At 36.0% G+C, this 22,058-nt stretch overlaps 1 protein-coding gene across 3 annotated transcripts in view; it reads left to right on the plus strand.

The window, feature by feature from the left end:
* Lepr (leptin receptor) overlaps positions 1-19,569 on the plus strand; it is a 69,921-nt gene extending 50,352 nt beyond the window's left edge. For 2 of the 3 annotated variants that reach the window (XM_048351500.1, XM_048351499.1), the window contains 8 exons: positions 647-806; positions 922-1,004; positions 4,269-4,485; positions 6,180-6,362; positions 7,718-7,813; positions 9,509-9,614; positions 10,694-10,769; positions 15,139-17,436. In XM_048351500.1, coding sequence (XP_048207457.1) covers positions 647-806; positions 922-1,004; positions 4,269-4,485; positions 6,180-6,362; positions 7,718-7,813; positions 9,509-9,614; positions 10,694-10,769; positions 15,139-15,156 — 939 coding nt within the window. In that variant the 3' untranslated portion in view covers positions 15,157-17,436. Of the gene's footprint in view, positions 1-646; positions 807-921; positions 1,005-4,268; positions 4,486-6,179; positions 6,363-7,717; positions 7,814-9,508; positions 9,615-10,693; positions 10,770-15,138; positions 17,437-18,116 lie in introns of those variants that run through there. The other variant, XM_048351501.1, reaches the window with a different exon arrangement.
* Positions 19,570-22,058: the final 2,489 nt, after the last annotated feature.

A 22,058-nucleotide genomic window follows, 5' to 3' on the forward strand; every position in this document is an offset into this window, starting at 1 on the left:
GTTAATGATCTGAGAAGTCTTATATTAAAGAGACAATTGTTCCTTTTTTTTATCCAGTGGTTCCCAAACTTATTTTTTCAAAGACCTTTTTTTTCTCTAACATCTACTAATGCATACATATGTTTTCAATGGAATACACTTGAAAAGAAGTTGCTTTAATTAAACGTGCAGATTTATATCTAGAGAGGCAAGAGTGTGTGGAATTGCTCTCCCCATTAGTTTGAGGCAGTAATTTACAAAACCCCAGAAATATCAAGAAAGCTAATTATGTATTACCTCACAATTATTTAAAATAAAGTGAACATGTATTTCATCCATTTGATTGTCTAGGGAGAAACACTAAGTTAAACATTCTTTTTGTGTGTGCCAATATGAGGAGTTGAACTTAGGGCATGGGCAATGCCATTTAGCTTTTAGCTGAAGGCTGGAACTTCTCCATTTGAGCCATAGATCAACTTCCAGCATTTTGGTGGTTAATTTGAGATGTGTCACACAGACTTTTCTGCCTAGGTTGGCTTTGAACACAAAATCAGTTTCCTCTTAATTTTGGACTTGTTCTAAGGTTTACAAAGAAAATGTACTTTAGAACCCTTTGGATACATGCATCCTAGTGAAATTCATTCTACTATGTTGATTTGTCTTACAGATGCATGAGGTGCATGATGCAAAATCAAAATCTGCCAGTCTCCCAGTGCCAGACCTGTGTGCTGTCTATGCTGCTCAGGTGCGCTGCAGGAGGCTAGACGGCCTGGGGTATTGGAGCAATTGGAGCAAACCAGCATACACAGCTATCGTGGATGTCAAAGGTCTGCAAAGATTTTGCAAATGTGTCTTGAAAATGATCACATGTTGCTTCATATATGACTAAAATCATTATTTATAAAGACACATGGACAATCTGGCCTTCTTGTCATTTTGTAGTTCCCAAGAGAGGACCTGAATTATGGAGAGTAATTAATGGAGATGTTACTAAAAAAGAGACAAATGTCACCTTACTTTGGAAGGTATTCTTGCTTTTTTAATTTTATTCTTAAGTTTTACTTTTATTCTCTTAAAAGAGATACTTATTTCATTGTTCATAATCCTATCATTATTAATCTCCTAAACTCCCTCCAATTTTGCATTTTCATTATATTGTTGAGATCTGATGGTAAAGAGCTAAGATGTGTCATGACTGGAGCACTGGAGTGAGCTAGGAGAATTTAGTTCTCTTTTCATTTAAACATAATTATATCATGACTATTTTGGTGAAATCACTTAGAGGTCAAGATTTAAAGACTATATGAATGTAAATTGGGCCCAGTGATGTTTAGTGTACCTTTCAGTCCAAAAATTATATTTATATTTAATCTTGTAAATGTGGACTGGCCTTCATACTTCAAGAATATATCTATATAATAGTATACAAATAATACTCTGTTAAATGATAAACACTCAGAAATTTTGAAACATTCTTTGTTTCGAATGAATTGATTTCTAGCCCAAGTGATACCTAACTTAAGACTGACATGGGAATGAAGCCCATGAAGTAAAACAATGTTGGTGTCACCCTAAATATAAAATTAAAGTTCATTCCCCAGAAATAAACTAACATATGCTTTTAAAATGTTTCCTGATCTAAGATCAATCCTTATGTAAAAATATGCGATGCATAGGGTTTATGTACATTTCATTTGTAAATTTAGTTACTGTATAATTTTACTTGTTTGTATAATCAATACTATTTCTAGGGCTGGGAATATGGCCTAGTGGCAAGAGTGTTTGCCTTGTATACATGAAGCCCTGGGTTCAATTCCCCAGCACCACATATACAGAAAATGGCCAGAAGTGGCGCTGTGGCTCAAGTGGCAGAGTGCTAGCCTTGAGCAAAAAGAAGCCAGGGACAGTGCTCAGGCCCTGAGTCCAAGCCCCAGGACTAAAAAAAAAAAAAAGACTATTTTTAAATTTTTCTCTATTTCAACATTTCTAATTTAATGTTAGCATTAAAAACTGGTGCTGATGTTTACTAATCATCTCTTATCTAAGCAGTTTTCACATTTCCACTCCCAGGAGGCTCAGGGGCTGTCCTCTGATGGAGTGGGAAGTTGAACTCACGGAGAAAGGAGGCTTTGCTGAATAAGAAACAGCTATTTACCCAACAGATTGTTTGCTGCTGCTTCTTCTTCCTTTGTTTTATTTCTATGGACACCCGCTTCAGAGATCTGAGCGTTTCTACAGTGAGGATCAGGCAATATGTTTCTAAGACAGTGCTAGGGTCAACCATGAGCAGAATTTAAGTACCTTTACTTTTTCTTTACTTTATTCTCTCTGTAGCAACTGCCCTCTGACCCAGGCTGTGGTCATTCCCTCCCTCTTCTTCTACCCTAATAGGCCCAACAACAAAGCAATTGTCCTTCTTCCCTAATAGTTCTTATGTTTTCTTTATATCATGGATTCCATGTTTCTCCAATGATGCTGTCCACCGGGACTTTCCCTAACAATGGAAATGGTTTGTATCTACATTGTCCTATAAAATAGGCTCCTGTGGCTATTAGTACTTGATATGTTTGTAACATGACAGAGAAACTGAATTTTAGCTTGTATTTAATTAATTTAAATTTAAATGGCCATAGTGGCCAGTGTCGGTCATATTGGGCTCTTCAGGTTTAATATGAAATAAGGAGAGAAACTTGCATTGTTACCCATCTACCACTTTTCAAGGAACTTGAGTGCCTTTTGTTGGCTAAATTCTCTTTCATTAATCTTGTCCTAGTTTTGTATTATTTTAGTTTGCTTTTCTAACTTGAAGTTAGAAAGGTCAATTATCATGATTCCTGTGTTAGTTTTCTGTCACTATGGCAAATTAACCTGTTATAAACAATGTATTAGCATAAAAAATACATTGTGGTTCATTGGGCTTTAAGGACTCTATGGTCTCTTGGCTCTATTTGCAAGGCAGTGCATCAGGATAGGAACATATGACCTAAGAAGCGGCTCACTAGTTGGCATTGGGAAAGAAAGAGAGAGAAAGTGGGAAGCGGGGAAATCTCAATATTCAGTATTTAACGGGGCCTCACTCCCTTCCATGGCAACCTGTTTCCTAAGTACTACCAGCCCCCAAGAGCATCACAGGCTGGTGACCAAGTTTTTAACACCTAAGACCTTTGGTGAACACTGAAGAGCCAAACCATGGCATCTCCCCAAGCCTACACTTCTCAAATTGGGACAATATTTTCCCAGTGCTGTTCAGTGGACAGGAATAACAGGAGTGATACTTTTGGAAAAGCCTATACACCAAGACCCAAAGCATCCGTAAGCCTCGAATCTGCAATATGAAATAATCACTTAAAACTCATCCATTTTCAGCACCAGCATGGTAGCCACACGTTCAGATTCTAGAGCATTTTGTATTTCACATTTTCAGATAGGGGATGCTCAATCCAAATTACTTGTTCATGATTTTCCTACTTGTGTCATGAGAAGCTTTAAAAATTGTCAAATAAAAAAGGAAAAAACAACGAGAAGCACTATTCTAGTCTATAGTACATTAGTCCAGCTTTCCATGCCCTTAGAAAGAATTGGCAGCATTTAATCCTATCTGCAATAGGGTAGATTGTTTGGTCTTTAGAATGGAAGAACAACATTGAATCTAAAAGAACATTGGTAATGTATTTTACATAGGAATCTTAAAAAAATGGTCTAGTCTTTTCAAAGGGCTGTAAGACAGAAATTCTGTGGCCATATACATCAACCCAATAGTTGTGTTCCTTGTTATCTTTGCAAACATTCCCTGCTTGAAATCCTCTTCCTAATGCATCAGAGCAAGGAAAAACTATAGACAGATCTTCCTAGAATTAATGTGCATTAGCGTTTTTTTGGGTCTTTTTCGTTTGTTCATAATATCGGTCCTGGTTTGATTGGTTGGATGAGCAAAGTGTTCCTTATCAGTCTTTCTCTAAAGACTAATAAAACATTTTAGTAGAAAAGTGTCCTAATTGTATCTTTACTTCAATGTCTTCAAGGGATATATCCTCTGAATCTTAAGGAAAAAGAAAAACTCAACAAGAGGAAAACAGGTTTACTCTCATGACTACCCAGACACATTCACAGAGAATGTGCTTGGAGGCAGTTTCGATCTTTCCCCACTTCCCTCAGAATTGTAATAGGCAGTTCCTGCCTTCATCTAACGGGTTCCTACTGATGGGAAATTGTAATCAGAGCTTGGTGTGCTCATTTGGTATAAAAAGCACTGCAGTCTCTCAACTAATCAATTTCTATGTTTACTACAGCCACTGACGAAAAATGACTCACTGTGCAGCGTGAGGAGATATGTGGTAAAGCATTGTACTTCCCACAATGGAACATGGTCAGAAGATGTGGGAAATCACACCCAGCTCACTTTCCTGTGGACAGAGCAATTGCATACTGTTTCCGTTTTGGCCATCAATTCCATTGGCGCTTCCTCTGCAAATTTTAACCTCACGCTCTCACGGCCCGTGAGCAAAGGTGAGAAGAGTTTCCGAGTAGGAATCCATTGCTCCTGTAAACACTTCACCTCTGCACACCCTTCCCTTCTAAATTATCTCTGAGCAGCCTGGAATTCTCGTTCATCTGTCTCTCTGCTTTGCTGGAAAAAATAACAAAACACGCTTACTACATTCATGTGGCAGAACATTTTTGAAGTGTTATAATAAAATGAGAATGTTCTCGTAAACCTAATACTTAAACCTTTTGCAGAGAGAAAGATTGTAGGGGTGTGTGTGTGTGTGTGTGTGTGTGTGTGTGTGTGTGTGTGTGTTACTCTAAAGAGTGTATCTATGTGTAAACATAAGTATACATAATATTTTGTATGTAAACATATGTTTTGCTATATGTAACATACTGTTGTACACTATAGGCATTATAACATATGTGTTTTGTGGCATATATATAGGTTTCAATGTATTTATGTTTACTTAGAGTATTTCTTTTTTATTAAATATCTATATTAAACATAAAGGTTACAGTTATATAAGTCAAGCAAAGAGAACCATTTCTGTTTGGACAATATCATCCCTTCCCTCACTCCCAGATTTCTTCTTCCACCCAACCCACAAGTTGTATAGTTCATTTTCAACACGGTACCCAGTGAGCACCATTGTTTCATTTGTTCACCATTTGTCTCTCCATTTCTGTGCCTCCCCATTCACTCCCAAAGCCATACCTACAGAGAAAGCATGTTTTGTGCTGGGAATATGGCCTAGTGGCAAGAGTGCTTCCCTCACATACATGAAGTCCTAGGTTCGATTCCTCAGCACCACATATATAGAAAAGGCCAGAAAGTGGCGTTGTGGCTCAAGTGGCAGAGTGCTAGCTTTGAGCAAAAAGAAGCCAAGGACAGTGCTCAGGCTCCGAGTTCAAGCCCCAGGACTGGCAAAAAAAAAACACCCCAAAACAAAACAAACAAACAAACATGTTTTCTCTCATATGCAAAATCTAGATCTAAAATAGACTGGGACATGATAAATAATACAGGTCTCTAGGTATTCACACACAGAGAAACCAAAGGTGGATACTCTTAGGAGAGGAACAAAAAAGTGCAATACTGTATGTATCTGATCATATGGAACAATATTTATCAAAATGAACTCCAGGAAATGGAACCAAGTGGTCCTTTCTTTTTTGCTGTTTTTGTCTTGTTTTTCTTTTTGCTTTGTCTCTATTTTCATATCAAATGCTATGCACATAAATTGTAATAATATGATGTGCTATGTGGATTCTAGATAATTGCCAAGACTTGAAAATCACTGTGGACTTCATTTGATATGAGTAGCAAACATTTCTTTCATTAATTTTCATGTATTTAATTTTTCAGAGAACTGAGAAGAATTCTCATAGGAATTTCTAAACTGTGTTATACAATGTACCTCTTTTTAAAATGCAAATTTTCTGTATCTCTATCCAGCTCCATTTCCTCCATGGAGTCTTGGCCTATTACTTTTTTGGTGGTGGTGGTACTGAAATTTGAGCTCAGGGCCTATGTTTCTCTCCTTATGTGACTCTTATGCTGCAGAAATAATTGCCACATAATATACTTGTATAAATCATCTGTCTTCTCTTCCTTTTCCTCTCGTTCAATAGACTGTAAATTCCTCAAGGGTGTTAGTAAATGCTCATTAAAATTTTGAATTTAAAAATCAATTTCCTTCTTTTCCCCTCAGTAAATATCGTGCAGTCACTCAGTGCTTATCCTTTAAACAGCAGTTGTGTGATTCTTTCCTGGATGCTATCACCCAATGATTACAACCTAATGTACTTTATTATGGAATGGAAAAATCTCAATGAAGAAGATGAAAGCAAATGGCTTAGGATCCCTTCAAATGTCAAGAAGTATTATATTCATGGTAAGTCGACTATACTTTTTTGCTAAGTTTCTTTCATGAGTTAACGTGATGCAATGAATGAGAACTTAAATAATACTGCCAGGTAATAAAAACTTTGAAAATATAGATGGATATCTCTTAATACTTATGACCCCATCACCTTAGCAAAAGATTTTTTTCTATTTTCCTAGCTTCTTTCATATTGTTCACAGGCACATTTAAATCTTTTATATTTCTCCCTAATTCTTTCTTACTATGATTTTTGATGATCACATATTACATTTTATTGTAAAATCGACTTAAAACTATTCATGTTGTTTTCAACTTTATTTTTTAAAAAAAAACTACCCCAAAAAATCCACACCGTCTTTTTAGTAGGTTTTAACAACAAATGCTAAATTATTTTCCCAAACTATACACTCACTCATCATATCACTTATGAGTGGGAATGCAGGTCAAAGGTCTAAGGGTCTAGGATGTGATAAGCAAGGCCAGTGTCTCTTCAAGAGAGACCAGTTATCCCAAGAAGTCAGCAGAGCACCTAGCCTCTGTGCACAACCCAGCACTGACCAGTCCTGGTGAGGATTAAAGGATGTTAAGTAGGGGAGCCAGTGATTCCCATAGTCATGGTGCAGTATCATTCATGGGACTCACACTTCCATTTCCTACCAGAGGTCAAGAATGTAACATCAGGGTTAATTTATTTATAAATTACTGATGGATAACTGAGTTCCTTCGCCTTGCCATTTAGGTACTTTTCTTTAAGCCAGTGATATAACAAATTTAGATTTCAAAGAGATCTGCCTCTTTTGCCTCTTTTGGAGTGATACACAATTATCATTAGAATTTGAGACAACCATTACGAGATCTTTCTTGAGCTTTCCTGTGGGATGATCACTCCCAGATACTGCAGGGAAACCCCATGGTCTCCACCACTCCTGCTTTACAGACAACTTCACAAGACTTTAATTTCCCAGCTATCTTGCATAGGCACATTAAGATAACTTCCTGGAGAAAAAGACTAGTATCTACTGTGAAGATAAGGGAAATGATATGGTATATAGTGTCTTGATAAAGAAAATGCGAAAACAACAAAAGGTCATTTCCCAGTGAATTTGAACAAACTGGTGATTCCTGGAATATTCCTTTGAAAATCACAATCATCTGTGTCTGGATATGATTTTTGAAACAATATTTGGAAAATCATCATTGCTAGAGAATTTGAAGTACTTAGGTTAATTTTGAAATTTCTTTCATCATCAATTTAATTGACAGCTTCTTATTTCTGGATATATATTTATGTAACCTATGGTTTTTTATATATACATTTCACTCAGTTAAGTACAAATGAGTTCTTACTATATCTTTCTCCTCAGATTATTTTATCCCCATTGAGAAGTATCAGTTCAGTCTTTACCCAATATTTGTGGAGGGAGTGGGAAAACCGAAGATAATTAATAGTTTCACCCAAGGTAAAATGTTTATTTTTATTTTTACACTGGTGTGTTTTGGGGCTGGGAATGTGGCTTAGTGGTACAGTGCTTGCCTATGATGCTTGAAGCTCTGGGTTCGAATCCTCAGCACCACATAAACAGAAAAGGATGGAAGTGGCGCTGTGGCTCAAGAGGTAGAGTGCTAGCCTTGAGCAAAAAGAAGCCAGGGACGCTGCTCAGGTAATGAGTTCAAGTCCTAAGACTGGCAAAAAAAAAATGCACTGGTGTACTTTGTAATTTGTTAGAAGTAGTGTTGCCAGTGGATTATTTTTTGTTTGATATAATGATGGGAGAATTGAAACTTATGTAGAGATATTTATTATAGGGTAGTTCAAAGGAACTATATTTTTCTCTAAAAATAAAACTGATAGTTACAGCATTAAAAATCATTGGTCATCTTCTATTTCGAATTAATTTTAGTGAACCTTTTTATTTATTTATTTTTTGTGCTGGCACTGGGACTTGAACTCAGGGGCTCCCACTCTTGCTTGGCTTTTTTTGTTCAAGGCTTATGCTCTACCACTTTAACCATGCCTCCACATTTGACTTTTTGCTGGCTAGTTGGAGATAAGAGTCTCATAGACTTTTCCACCCAGGCTGACTTATTTACTTAGGTCTTAGTCACACGAGTAGCCAGGATTATTAGTGTTAACTATTGGCACCTGGCTCAATTTAATTATTTTTAAGTTGTCTTCAAATCCAAGTAAGTCAGCTAAGTAGCTTCAAGAGAGAAGCATTTATCTGACTTTAGAATAAAAATAACTGTAAAAGTTTGTATGTTAATATCTCTTGAGCATTGTTTTAATAACTTGTGAGAAGCTCAAGAGTGCAAGTCTCTGCTCTTATGGAATTTAATTTCCAAGGTCCTAAAATGAGTGAAGGGCAATATGTAAGTTATGTAAAGTACAATGTCAGATACAGACATATGCTTGAAGGAAAATAAAATAATATAAAGGTATACAATTAAAATGTGGTGTTTTAGCCAGGATTGCCAGAAATGGTCTTTCTTTTCTATCTCTATTTCCTTCCTTCCTTCCTTCTTTCCTTCCTTCCTTCCTTCCTTCCTTCCTTCCTTCCTTCCTTCCTTCCTTCCTTCCTTTCTTCCTTCCTTATCTCTCTCTTTCTCTCTCTCTTTCTTTCTTTCGTTCTTTCTTTCTTTCTCTTTCTCTCTTTCTTTCTTTTTTGTACAACTGATAGCCAATGTTTGAGTGAACTCCTGTAGGACTTTCTAGCTCTTCAGGATAAAGAATCCATGTGCCTAGGTCCTTCAGAGTGAGCACTGGGTTCAAACAACAGAGGAAATCAGTGCATCTGCAGTGATCTAGATAAAGACTGGCAGGTGCTGCAGATCAGCTTTGCCAGAAGCAGATAGTGAGACTCACCATATGAACTTCAATGGACACTTTTTACTCCTATGATCTAAAAATTATCACATGGAGAAACTGGGCAAGTAAATAACTTTGGAAAAAATGATTGCTACATTTTAAATCTAATATTGAATAAAATACTTATTTTACAAATGCGCACATAATTTGTGCTCTTACTCCCTCTATTTTATGATTTTGAGGCTAATACAGATTTATGATGAAATCAGAAAAAAGTATAATTTTTATACAGAAGTAGGTTAAAATATCCTTATACTCTTGAGTTGTATAAATTGTATTTCTCTTTCAGATGATATCAACAGACACCAAAATGATGCAGGTCTATTTGTAATTGTGCCCATAATTATTTCTTCTTCTGTCTTACTGCTGGGGACATTGCTAATATCACACCAAAGGTATTGTACATAGTGTTAAGAATCTTTATGGAATCATTCCTTATGTATATTTAAGCCTTGATCTAAAACTCAAATCATGAACATTCAAATTTTTCTATATGATATTGTATTTATGTATATGATATGTATTTATGTATTTATGAAGATAACAAAAAAGAAAGACTTGTTTTCAGGAATTGATTTTCCATTCTGATTAGACAACATAAAACTCAAGGGAAAATTTAAAGTGTTTAATTTTTCTGTATGTATACATGCACACACATATCCAGTAATGAACAGGCCTATAGGAGAAAAATCTAGGTAATATATTCTTGGATGTGGCTAAAAGCTTTCGGAGCTCTTCAATTTGGATTGAAGGTTTAGTGGTGATCACAGGACCTTACACGTGGATTTTTGGTGACAACATGGAGCAGTCAGTTTATTTGTTTTGAGTAAATAGGCCTGCTGGCTCCAGTCTGCCTGGCTGGTCAGAGAAATGACCTTGAGTTTTCTGAGCTACTTTGTGTGTCACATCACCCTGTGTTGAGACATCCAGATGTAGGAGGCTGGATCTCTGAGGAAACATTTTTCTTCTGTCCAAAGAAAAGGAAAGAAGAGTGTAGAATCTGATTTTACTTCCTAGTCAAGTAAGTTCTTGGAGCCGAGTGAGCTGGACTTCTCTCTGACAACCACATCATAGCCATTTTTTAATTTCCTATTTTTGGAGAAGTCTTATGCACAGTAATACAGTGCTTGGCACAGAGCTGTTTTTTAATTAGAATATTATTAGACTAGGCTATTTTTATTAGGATATTAACTTGCATCTAGGTTGAAGTTTGCTAGAACTCTTTATAGAGTAGAGTGTAAATACTATAACTGGTATGATGAACTAATGTGTATTCTGTATGCTCATTAACTGTCAACATACAAAAGAAGTTTTATTTCAACACAGGCATTTCTGTGTCCATTGCATCTTGATCAGTGTCATTCCTTCCATCACTCTAACTACCTATATATCCCAACCCCATCTGTCTGCACAAGTAACATTTTCAATGCAGGAATTTTCCTATAATTCTGGATGTCTTATTTTTCCTTTGTAGAATGAAAAGGCTGTTTTGGGAAGATGTTCCAAACCCCAAGAATTGTTCCTGGGCACAAGGACTTAATTTTCAGAAGGTCACTCACTTTTTCATTTTCTTAAACCCAGAATATGTAAGATCACACCTTATATGTCATGTGACTTTTAGATCCTTTAGTATTTTTAAGACTTAAAAGTTTTCATCCAATTAACTTTAATGTTGTTTATTATGTATTTTTAAGAATAGCAGGATACAGAAGGAAGCAAAATTTAGTACTTTGTCATATGAGTTGGCAATATATATGTCTCTCTTCTGTTCACAGACCATAATGAAATAAATATTAGACAATAGACATAATATTAGATATTACAGGTCAACACTAGTGGAAAATAGGTAACTGGCTACACTGTTTTGGTGTAAAGTATGTTTCCACAAAGGCTAGCAATCAATATTTTTATCACTACTGTTTACTATCTATAGTTATTTAAATAACTTAAAATGATTGGATAATCTTATCTTAACATATTACCTAAAAAATGCAATTAGAGTAAAACTTATGTAGATGTTTCCACTTAAGCAGAAGTAGCTTATGAAGTACTCAACTATAATAAAATAGTTTGAGCCTACTTTCATAATAGAATTTTTCAGAAAACTCTAGAGTTTAATGGATTTTTAAAATTGCTTATAACAATGTAGTTTTCCTACCCCAGAAACCAGGTAGACTTTATAATCCTAAAACTGGAAAAATAAAATTGATTCTTTGTGTCAACATACACAGTTATTAAAACAATAATTGTTTGGAGAACATAATGCAGACTCAATAATTACATCTTTATCATTGATCATTTATGAAAGTCTTCAGGTTTTTCTTGAGGCTACAAGAACAGTTCTCTTACTCTAGCTTTGCACTGTCTTTCTCTGTAGTCTGTTTCCCAGTTTGTGACCCTGGGCCTTTGTTAGGCCTTAATTTTCTTCTCAAGGAACATTCTGCCCTAGGCCATTCTTTCTCCAAGCCCTTTTTACATATACATTTTGTGAGAGTATTTACGCACTTAAGTTCCTAAAGCATTTTGTTGTTTAATGTTCTGAATACACTGAAATTCCTTCTGTAGTATATCAAGTAGTTCATGATAATTCATGAGTGTCTATTTATGCATGTGCAGGTCAGTGAGATACACACTTCTATATCCGTGTGATTTTTCCATCTATCACAGGGTGTTAGTGTTGTCCACTACAAAGAGGTTAAGGTGAGCAACAACCTTTTTGGGTTGTTATAGAGACTGAAGAAGATGATCCATGTAACATGCAAGGATTTTGAGAAATATTAGTTATTACTTTGTATGAATATTCTACATAACATTTTAGTATCTTTCAGTTACCCTTGAAATAATTATTATGCTCTTTATTTATTCATTTTTATTTATGCCAGTCCTGGGGCTTGAACTCAGGGCCTGGGCACTGTCCTTGAGCATCTTTAGTTCAAGGCTGGCACTCTACCACTTGAGCCACAGTGCCACTTTTGGCTTTTTCTGGTTATGTGGTACTGAGGAATTGAACACAGGGTTTCATGCATGCTAGGCAACCATTTTACCACTAAGCCATATTTTTAGCCCTATACTTTTTATTTTATATAAGAGAAAACTGAAGTTTATAGTGGCTAGGTAACTTATTTTAGAGACAATGTGTGTAATTTTGGGGTCTGTTGTACATAGGAGTGACTTTCCAGTTTTTTACATGACTGACAGTGAGAAATATGTTTTGCCTTCTAACCTCTCACACACATCCATATAGCAATGGGGAAGTGCATAAATGCACAAAATAATTTTACTACTTACTTGAAATACAGGAAATTATATTTTAATAGATGTTCTCCCCTACTGTTTTACTACTGAACTGTGTGCATGTACTTTTTCAATTTTTTTAAGTAATAAGAAATATCAAGGCATACACTCCAGATAACCAAATAGGTGGATATAGTCATGCTTTCTGAAACACTGCTGAAATAGCAGAATAGCAGAAACTGTTCAAATAATTTAAATCTCCTTCTATAGGAGAGTGGATAAATGAACTTGTATTTACTTATCCATGTATTTTGTCTCTCCTTCTCCTTTCCCCATCCTCCTACCTACATTCTTCTTTTGGTTCCTTCCATCCTTTTTCCCTCCCTCCCTCCCTCCTTCCCACCCTTCCCCTCCCTTCTCCCTTCCTTGTCTCCTTCTTTCCTTCTTTTTCTCCCTCCCTCCTCTTTCTCCCTTTCTTTTATGTCTATACTGGGGCTTAAACTCGGGGCATTGGTATTTTCCCTTAGCTACAGTTCCACCTCCAGCTTTTTTTTCTAGTTACATGCAGATAAGAATCCCATGGACTTTTCTGTCTGGGCTGGTTTAGAACTGCAACCCTTGGATCTCAGTCTCCTGATTAGCTAGGATTACAGGTGTGAGCAACCACTGCCAGGATTACTTTCATTTTGGTTCTTTCAAATATGGACTTTGTGGCACTTTCTATCTTTTGCTATTACAAAAAGTGTTCTTTCTATTTTTATTATTTTCTATTTCTATTTTATGTGTTATTTTCTATTTTATCTTCTAAAACTTCAGTGTTATTGGGTTTGAACTCTGGGTCTTGGCTCTGTTCCTGAGCTCCTTTTGCTCAAAGCTAGTGCTCTACTACTTGAGCCACCAGGCCACTTCTGGGTTTCTCTGTGATTAACTGGAGATAAGAATCTTAAGGACTTTCCTGCCCTGGCTGGCTTCAAACCACAATCCTCAGACTTCAGCTTCCTGATTAATGTTAAGTTTACAGTGGATTTTAAAATTTTAACTTGGTTTATCATTGAAAGAGATTTTCAATTCATGAATATGACATACTTGATCAATATCATCCCTTCTATTGTTTTCCCTCCCAACCCCGCTTATCCCCTCAAGTTAGTCACAAGTATACATTGAATTTTAGCAGTTTTATTTGTAATTTATCTTTCCTCCTTTGAATTTTCTGTTTTCATCAGATCATGTTATTCTCTAGCTTATCTTGGCTTTTCTTTTCTGATCTCAGTTTTCTCTCAAATATCTGGTAATCCTTTCCTTACTTTTCCTAAGTGAATGAAGCAGTTAGGCTGACTGGAAGCCCAGTACGTATAGGTGGAAACTGATCCTCAGTGTGCAGGCAGTACTCTGACAGATGAGGACAGATGTATTCCAAGGTAGCACTATCCAATGGCTGCTCTCATTTTCCCATACTGTTTCTCCATTGCTTTGAGAACAAATGCTCAGTTTGTATGCAGAGTGAGTTCTTTTTTTTTTTTTTTTTTTTGGCCAGTCCTGGGCCTTGGACTCAGGGCCTGAGCACTGTCCCTGGCTTCTTCCCGCTCAAGGCTAGCACTCCGCCACTTGAGCCACAGCGCCGCTTCTGGCCGTTTTCTGTATATGTGGTGCTGGGGAATCGAACCTAGGGCCTCGTGTATCCGAGGCAGGCACTCTTGCCACTAGGCTATATCCCCAGCCCGCAGAGTGAGTTCTTGTATGAAGGCTCTTCTGTGTGTAGCAGAGTCAAAGAGCCCCATTCCAAGACCAGAGCTTCCTCAGGCTTGTTTTTAGCTTAAGTCTCCCTTTTTCCTGTGTGTGTGTGTGTGTGTGTGTGTGTGTGTGTGTGTGTGTGTGTGTTTCCAGGCCTGGGGCTTGGTCTCAGAGCCGGGCACTGTCCCTGGCTTCTTTTTGCTCAAGGCTAGCACTCTACCACCTGCGCCACAGTGCCACTTCTGGCTTTTTCTGTTTATGTGGTGTTGAGGAATTGAACTCAGGGCTTCATGCATTCAAGGAAAACACTCTTCTGCTAAGCCATATTCCCAGCCCTTCCTGAGTTTTTTACTAACAATTTCTCTACCCATTTTCTCTGCAGGTACAGTCTACTCTGGATATTTTATAGTCTTCTGTTTCCTTTGTTCATTGTCTTTGAACTATACTCCTCCTTCTCCTCCCCCTCCTCCCCCTTCCCCCTCCTCTTTCTCCTCTCCTCCCTCTCCCCCTCCCCTCCCCCTCCCCCTCCCCTCCCCTTCTTCTTCTCCTTCTTCTTCTTCTTCTTCTTCTTCTTCTTCTTCTTCTTCTTCTTCTTCTTCTTCTTCTTCTTCTTCTTCATTATATATTTGCACAAAGAGATTACAAATCTGTAAGTCAGTTCTTCGTCCTTCTCTCATTTTCCCCACTCTGTTATTCTTCCCCAATTTTTTTTATGTTGGATTAATGAAATCTGTACTTGGAGTATAATTAAGATATCCTGAAAGGAAAGGAAAAAAAAAAACAACTGTAGTTCAAATCCTTTCCTAAAAGGATGCATTACAGTAATGTAACATGGGAATTTATAATCCAGCACTATGCCTAACAGGAAATGCTTTGAATATTTTTCTTTTGTATTCTGGGTGATTTTTAAAAAATTTTTTTGAGTTCTTATTTTGTTTCATTTTATCTAAACAGAGAACGGACATTCTTTGAAGTCTAATCATGATCACTACAGATGAACCCAGTGTTCCAACTTTCCAACAGTCCATAGAGTATTAGAAGATTTTTACATTTTGAAGAAGGGGAGACAATTTAAACAAACAAACAAAAATAATGGTTGAACTATCGAGAACTAACATATACTGTACTTAAAAGAGACATGTAAATTTGGAGTTCTGCTATAGATTTGAATCTGGCTTAGTTGGGATGTAGAGATAATTTTCAAATTTACCTGCAGCTTGAAAGTGATATTGATGGTTTCTGGATTTGAGATTTCATTTCTTAATCATAAAATATTAAAAAAATATGACTGTTGCTGTCATAAAACATCCATTAGGTAAGCTGTAGCTGGGGGAACTCCAAAACTGTAACTTCTGATACGTATCCATAAAAATAGAATAACTCCAACTACGGAATGCAGTGAAAGTATTTAAATTCTTATGTCCCAAAATTTCCACGTTAAATTACTTTATGAACACTTGAACCTACAAGTAGATCCATGTGTGTGGCTTTTTTTAGTGTCTTATAGCTTTTTTATATCTCACTTTGATCAGTCTAGACATTTTTGTTTTCAATAGCCTTGAAAAATGGCATTATATGATGTTTGAAGAAAGCCAGATGTGGTCTGTGCTTGTCCCAGAGCAGTGGAAGTTACAGTTCTTATAAGAATAACTCTATATACTCAGGTCAGATTGTCCAGATCAAAAAAGAACATCAGCCTCCAGTCCAGTCTTCTTGTGCAATTCCTGCCTAAATTTAATTTGTTTCCATTGAACCACCCCAGTCTTTTGGCAGGCAGGAAAGCATGTAGTTAGGCAAAGAAGAGAGATTATTTAACGTTTTTACAAATAGTTCTCAGTGATGACTCTTACCTTCCAAAATACCACTTGCCAGAATACAATCGCCATAGTAACTGTGTTCTATTGCTCACAATCAAACAAAACCAAATTTCTGAACCCAAATGATATTCAACTTTAGCAAATACATGGATCATTTATATTAGATTTATTCATTGTTTTATTTGGATGGGAAAAAGACCTCAGAGGAATGTGTTTTTCTCCGTTGACTATTAACAGATGTCATTGGGATGTAAAATCCAAGTGTGAAATTATAAAAAAGAGTTTTAATTGTTACCAGTTGAATGAATGTTTAATAGGTTCCCTGAAATTAAACAGAATGAAATATTTAAGAATTTTTTTTATCTTTAAGTAGTTGTACAAAAAGGATATGCCATTTAACAAAGCAGTTTACAAATGCAATGCATCTTGATTAGTGTCATGCCAAGTGAAATGTTTTTTGAATAAACATACTTTAAATAGTGTTGTGACCCTTGGCAAAATATATTTCAGTAATGTAAGGCTTTGTTTCTTAGTGAAAGTTTCCATTGGAATGCTTTGAAGAAATATACAATATTTGATTCCAACAATTATTACTCATTCTTGAGGTTTTTAGGGAACACAAAATGTAACAAGTCATTTGAAGAACATTTGTGAGCTGGACTGTATATTGTGGGTGATTTTTGTGCATTTTTTTGTTTTCCTGTTGATATAAGTCTAATTTCTTTATTTGATATTCGTAATTTCTAAGTTCTTTTGACATTTTAAAATAATTTTATGCACATATAAATAGCTGAACCCTTTAGGGAAAAAAGGCAAACAAGCAAATATTTGAAGGAGATTAGAAGTCTCTAGACTTCTGTCAGAAAGTAGGCATATAAACTATTTACTCTTCTTATATTATACTGATAGAATAACAAAAAATATATTAACAGTTTTTGTTACCATGCAATATTTTAATACTTATATTAATATATTGCAGTATATTTTGTATATTTATTCCTTTTTGTTTTAATTGCTAATATATTTCATTTAAGAGTTTCAAGCTGCTAAATAAATTGTATTTTTGTATGGAATACACTTGCCATTATGAAGAACAGTAGAGAATGCCATTATCTCAGGCAATAAGCCTGAACTATAAAGCTTAATAATTGTTATGCTATTGTTAGCTTGATAAGTCATGCTATTAGCTTAAAGACTTGTAAAATTCAAAAGCTAAAATGTATATGTGATATATAAACTGAACATTTTTCCTATCTAGTGTTAATTTTTCAATGTGATGTACCCATAGCATTTTTTATTTTGTGTTTATTTTTTTCAGCGTGTTTCTATTGTATGAATTGAGTTTTTCTGCAATCAAGTTGTTGTTTTGTAGCTTCTTGGCAGGATTTTTGTTGTGATGTAACCATCATTCCTATAATACATATGATGTACATTTGTCTTGTGTGTTTGTCTTCATTCCACGTGTCCCGTAATCTATATTATAGCAAGTTGTTAACAAGGAGGAACAGTTTATAAGTCTGTTGTCATCTCTTTTTCCATCATTGATTTCAACAAATAGATATTACTAATGCTGATTTTTATAGTCTCAAGGAGATTCGTTACCACACAAGGAAGGTATGTTCTTAATAGTCACTGTTCTTTTAACTTCATGCCATATCTTATATCCTAAAATAGTTATTCTATCTTTGGACAAATTACTTTGCTTCTTTGATTTTATTTTGATGCATTTTTGTCTACTTGGGGTTTAAAAGTTCAGTTTTTGGAAATGTAAGGCAATATAAAGAAGTCCTCAGATGATATAGTATTTCCCAATTATAGAAACCCATCTCTATTGAAAGCAAAGTGCTTCTAGACACCATCACACAAAGCATTATTGAACTCAGTTTTTTACAGAAGAAACTGATTGTGTTCATAGAGATAGATTTCCTGATTTGTCTTGTCTTCCTTTTAAACTTTTAAACTGTTTCCCTCATGATTTCTAATACATCTCCTTTAGTCTCCAAATTGTGGTTGACTTCTGTCCCTTACATACACACTTGCCTTTTGGTAAGCCTGACCTAATGAAGCACACAATTGTTAATATAATTGAGCATTAAAATATATCTTTTCTTTTAGCCTGAAACATTTGAACATCTTTTTACCAAGCATACAGGATCTGTGATATTTGGTCCTCTCCTCCTGGAGCCTGAAACAATTTCAGAAGATATCAGTGTCGATACATCATGGACAAACAAAGAGGAGGTGGTGCCAGCAACTATGGTCTCTCTCCTCTTAACAACCCCAGATCTTGAGACGGGTTCAATTTGTACCAGTGACCCATGCCACAGTGCTAACTTCTCAGAAACGGAGAGTGTGGAGATCACCTGTGAGGATGACAGCCAGAGCCAGCCCTCAGTTAAATATGCAACGCTGCTCAGCAGTTCCAAATCAAGTGAGACAGATGAAGAACCAGGACCTCTACCGAGTTCTGTCACCCACGACTTCCCTAGCAAGAGCTCTCCAGTGAAAGATTCTTTCTCGGATAGCTCCTGGGAGGGAGACACACAGACATTTTTTATATTATCAGATCAGCACCCTGAAATCATTTCACCCTCTCTTTCATTATCAGGGTTGGAAGAACTTTTAGAACTGGAGGGAACTTTCCCTGAAGAAAGTCCTAGTGAAAAGTCTGTTTACTATTTAGGGATCACCTCCGTGAAAAAAAGAGAGAATGATGTGTTTTTGACAGAGGAGTCAGCAGTATTGTGTCCATTCCCAGCCCACTGTTTATTCAGTGATATCAGAGTCCTCCGGGACAGTTGTTCATGTTTTGTTGAAAATAATTTCATCTTGGGAACTTCTGGTAAGAAGAGTCTTGTCTCGTACATGCCCCAATTTCAAACATGTTCCACTCAGACTCATAAGATCATGGAAAATAAGATGTGTGACCTAACTGTGTAATTTCAGGGAAGAACACTTTGGGTTTCTGTTACAGTACATCATAAGGTATATCACATACTTTCTTACAGTTGTGGTTGGGGAGAGAATAAGGAATATGATCAGAATCTATCTTGAAGAATCATTGTTCCCAAACACTTGATGTCTGCTTTATCTGGCTCAGTAATGCAGACATAAAAAAAGTGAGAAACTCTTTGTGAGCCTAGCAATGCATACAGGCTCTTTGAGTCTGTATTTACAAAGTAGAAAGAGTTGAGTACCATTGTTTGTGACCTTTGTAGAAAGAACTAACCTTCTGTATGATAGTCACATCTAAAAAAGGCTTCAAACTAATATTTATGCGATATGCTTGTCTCATAGATGTGTTTGTTTTACCTTAAGTTGTTTCTATTTTGTGTTAATTCACACACCTACATGCACCTACACACTTACTTAATAGGTATCCTTGTGTGTTTTTGAAAATATGTGCTGTTTTTGTATTTTGTGCCATCAGATTAGGTGATCTGAAGTAGGTACTACATTAAGTATTGGATATAAATAGAGACTTTAGTTCTGGTATAAGAGGTTACACTTTTGAAGACTTGACAAGTTAGCTAGTCATTTTATACCAAATTCAAGATACATCCCATAGAAGGAAAATACTGGTAGTATGACAATACACATAGTCTAACCCAAATCATTAATATGGTAATTATATTAGACATTTATATTCTTAGAATGCTATCATATTCTTCTTAAAGATTAGGGTATTTGTCCAAAGTCTCAGAGTTAACGGGCAATAGAAGCAGAATTCAGATTTGAACTCATATATTTTTAGTGCTACTGAGTATGTTTGTAGCATGCCTTAAAATACCACCTATTAAAAAACTGACTTGTTATAAGAAGAATCTATTAAGGAATAAACTAATCACTGCTTAAGGAATTAAATGAAGCTTGCACAAATCCATCTTTGGCTTTAAGACTGACACTACATATTACTGATTTGGGTTTTAAGTATGACAAGACAATTCCATGGGCATATATTAGCGAGCAGACTAGATTTAGAAACCTGCACTTTTAGATATTCAATGGCAGGAAGTTCAAGGCTATTCATATCCCCAAAACAAATGGGTTAGTGATTAGGAATCTGTTTAGAATTGCTAAACATCAACAGATTTGTACTTACACCGAGATAGGATTCTGCTGATCTGCTCTTACCTAAGTACATCCCTGTAATGCAATTTTTATTCCAGTTGCAGCTTTATGAATTGAACAGTTCCAAAAATCAAGAAAGAGCCCCAATTAAAAGATTTTCTACATATTTTGTGGGTTTTTTGCCCTTCAAAAGCTACTATGGTTGTCTCCTATTCTCAGAATTGTTAACGTGTGTCAGGATTTCACATATTCAACTCACTGACGCTCTTACAAGGAAAAGGCATAGGATTTGTCCCAACTCACTAGTGAGAGTGACAACAAAACTTTAGTTCTATGTAAAGATAAGGCAAGAAGATAGTGCTTTCATTGATATTCAGTAGTGTTAGAGACTTAGGAGCAAATGATTTTATATATATATATATATATAATTTTGGATAGAGCTGATTTATCATTTTTAATATATGCTTATAGAATTTAGAGCTTTAATTGAAGGGCCAGTATAGAAGAGACAAAGAATTAGACCAGGGAGTAGGTGGTTCAAGGGGTAAAGCATCCGCATATAAGAGATAGAGGATTCAATTTTGCACTACTTTGGTAGTCAGTAGAGATGACTCACTGAACATTTCCACTGAAACAGCATCTCCTGTGGACCAGGACCCAGAACAAACCAGAAAGGGAAATGGATAGATGTTCCAATCAGCTCAAGTGATCTTGCTGTGTGTACTCTAGAGCCATCTTGGGTGGCCAGGACTACTGTAGTACTTCAGGTCTCAGTTAAAGGAATTTAACAACCCACTAATCATACTGGCGCAGGTTCAGCACCCAAACAAGTCAATCAACAAACAAAAAAGGACTTCTAAAATATTTATTCACTTTGTTTCAGAATGAGGGCTGAATTTGATATAGTTTGGCCTATCCACATAGATTTAGGTCTGTTCAATGTGTTTGAATTCTAGTTTCCACTTTTATAGTTGACCTCACAAATATTATGATTTATTGGGTCTTTGTGAAAACTATCTACTCTGGAATAGTAGATATTTATAAAGGTCAAGGCAAATTTATGGTATTTAATATTTCAGAAAAGTAAAATGTTTTCCTTTTCCAAAGGCTTGCTTGATTTATGGCATTTCTGTTATTTATTCACTTATATATGAGTTTATTTCCTCTTATTTGGTACTGGAGAATAAGCATCACACATGTCTAGCAAGTACTCAGCCCAGCATGCCCTTATCCTTGGTCTTTTAAACTTACGATAAATGTAGAATTTGGAATATTTTATTTGAAGACCTCTAATTGCCACATAAACTACTCTTCAGTTTCTTTAAATCTGAACTTCTTCAAAAGGAAACTGAAAAGTTACTCATTGGAGTTTCAAGTTGAAACAGATTGTTTGAAAATTAATCATGTGTCAGCATTGGGAGGAATAAAATGTTTCCTAGCTTTAACCCCCAAAAGCAAAGTTAAAAAAAACATGAAGCAGTCCTTTCCAAGAGCGTGAGCTATGTATTAGAGCTCTATGTACCATTCAGGGAAGAGCCACATGTTCACAAGATAGGCTTTGCTTTGCAAACTCATTAAGAAAATAGAAAGATTTGGACAAATTCTTGAAACCAATGGGAGGTCATAGACTTAAAATAAGGATTCATGACCCTGGTCAGGACATTCTTCTACATTCTTTTATCCTTTGCCAATAAAGTCAAATTATTTCTCAAATAGTGAATATGGTCCCATCCTTTAGTAGTACTTAGAGTAACTCCCAGCTGGGCACAGTGGCTTACGCCTGTAGTCCTAGCTAATCAGGAAGTGGAGATGTGAGCATCACCACTTGAAACAGTCCAGGCCGAAAAGTCCTATAGACTCTTATCTGCAGTTAACCAGCAGAAAGTCAGAAGTGACACTGTGGCTCAAGTTGTAGAGTCTTAACCTTGAATAAAAAAAGTTAAGAGACAGTGCCCATGCTCTTAAGTTCAAGTTCCAATACTGTTG

The sequence above is a fragment of the Perognathus longimembris genome, chromosome 7 (assembly GCF_023159225.1).
Source record: "Perognathus longimembris pacificus isolate PPM17 chromosome 7, ASM2315922v1, whole genome shotgun sequence".
NCBI lineage: Eukaryota > Metazoa > Chordata > Mammalia > Rodentia > Heteromyidae > Perognathus > Perognathus longimembris.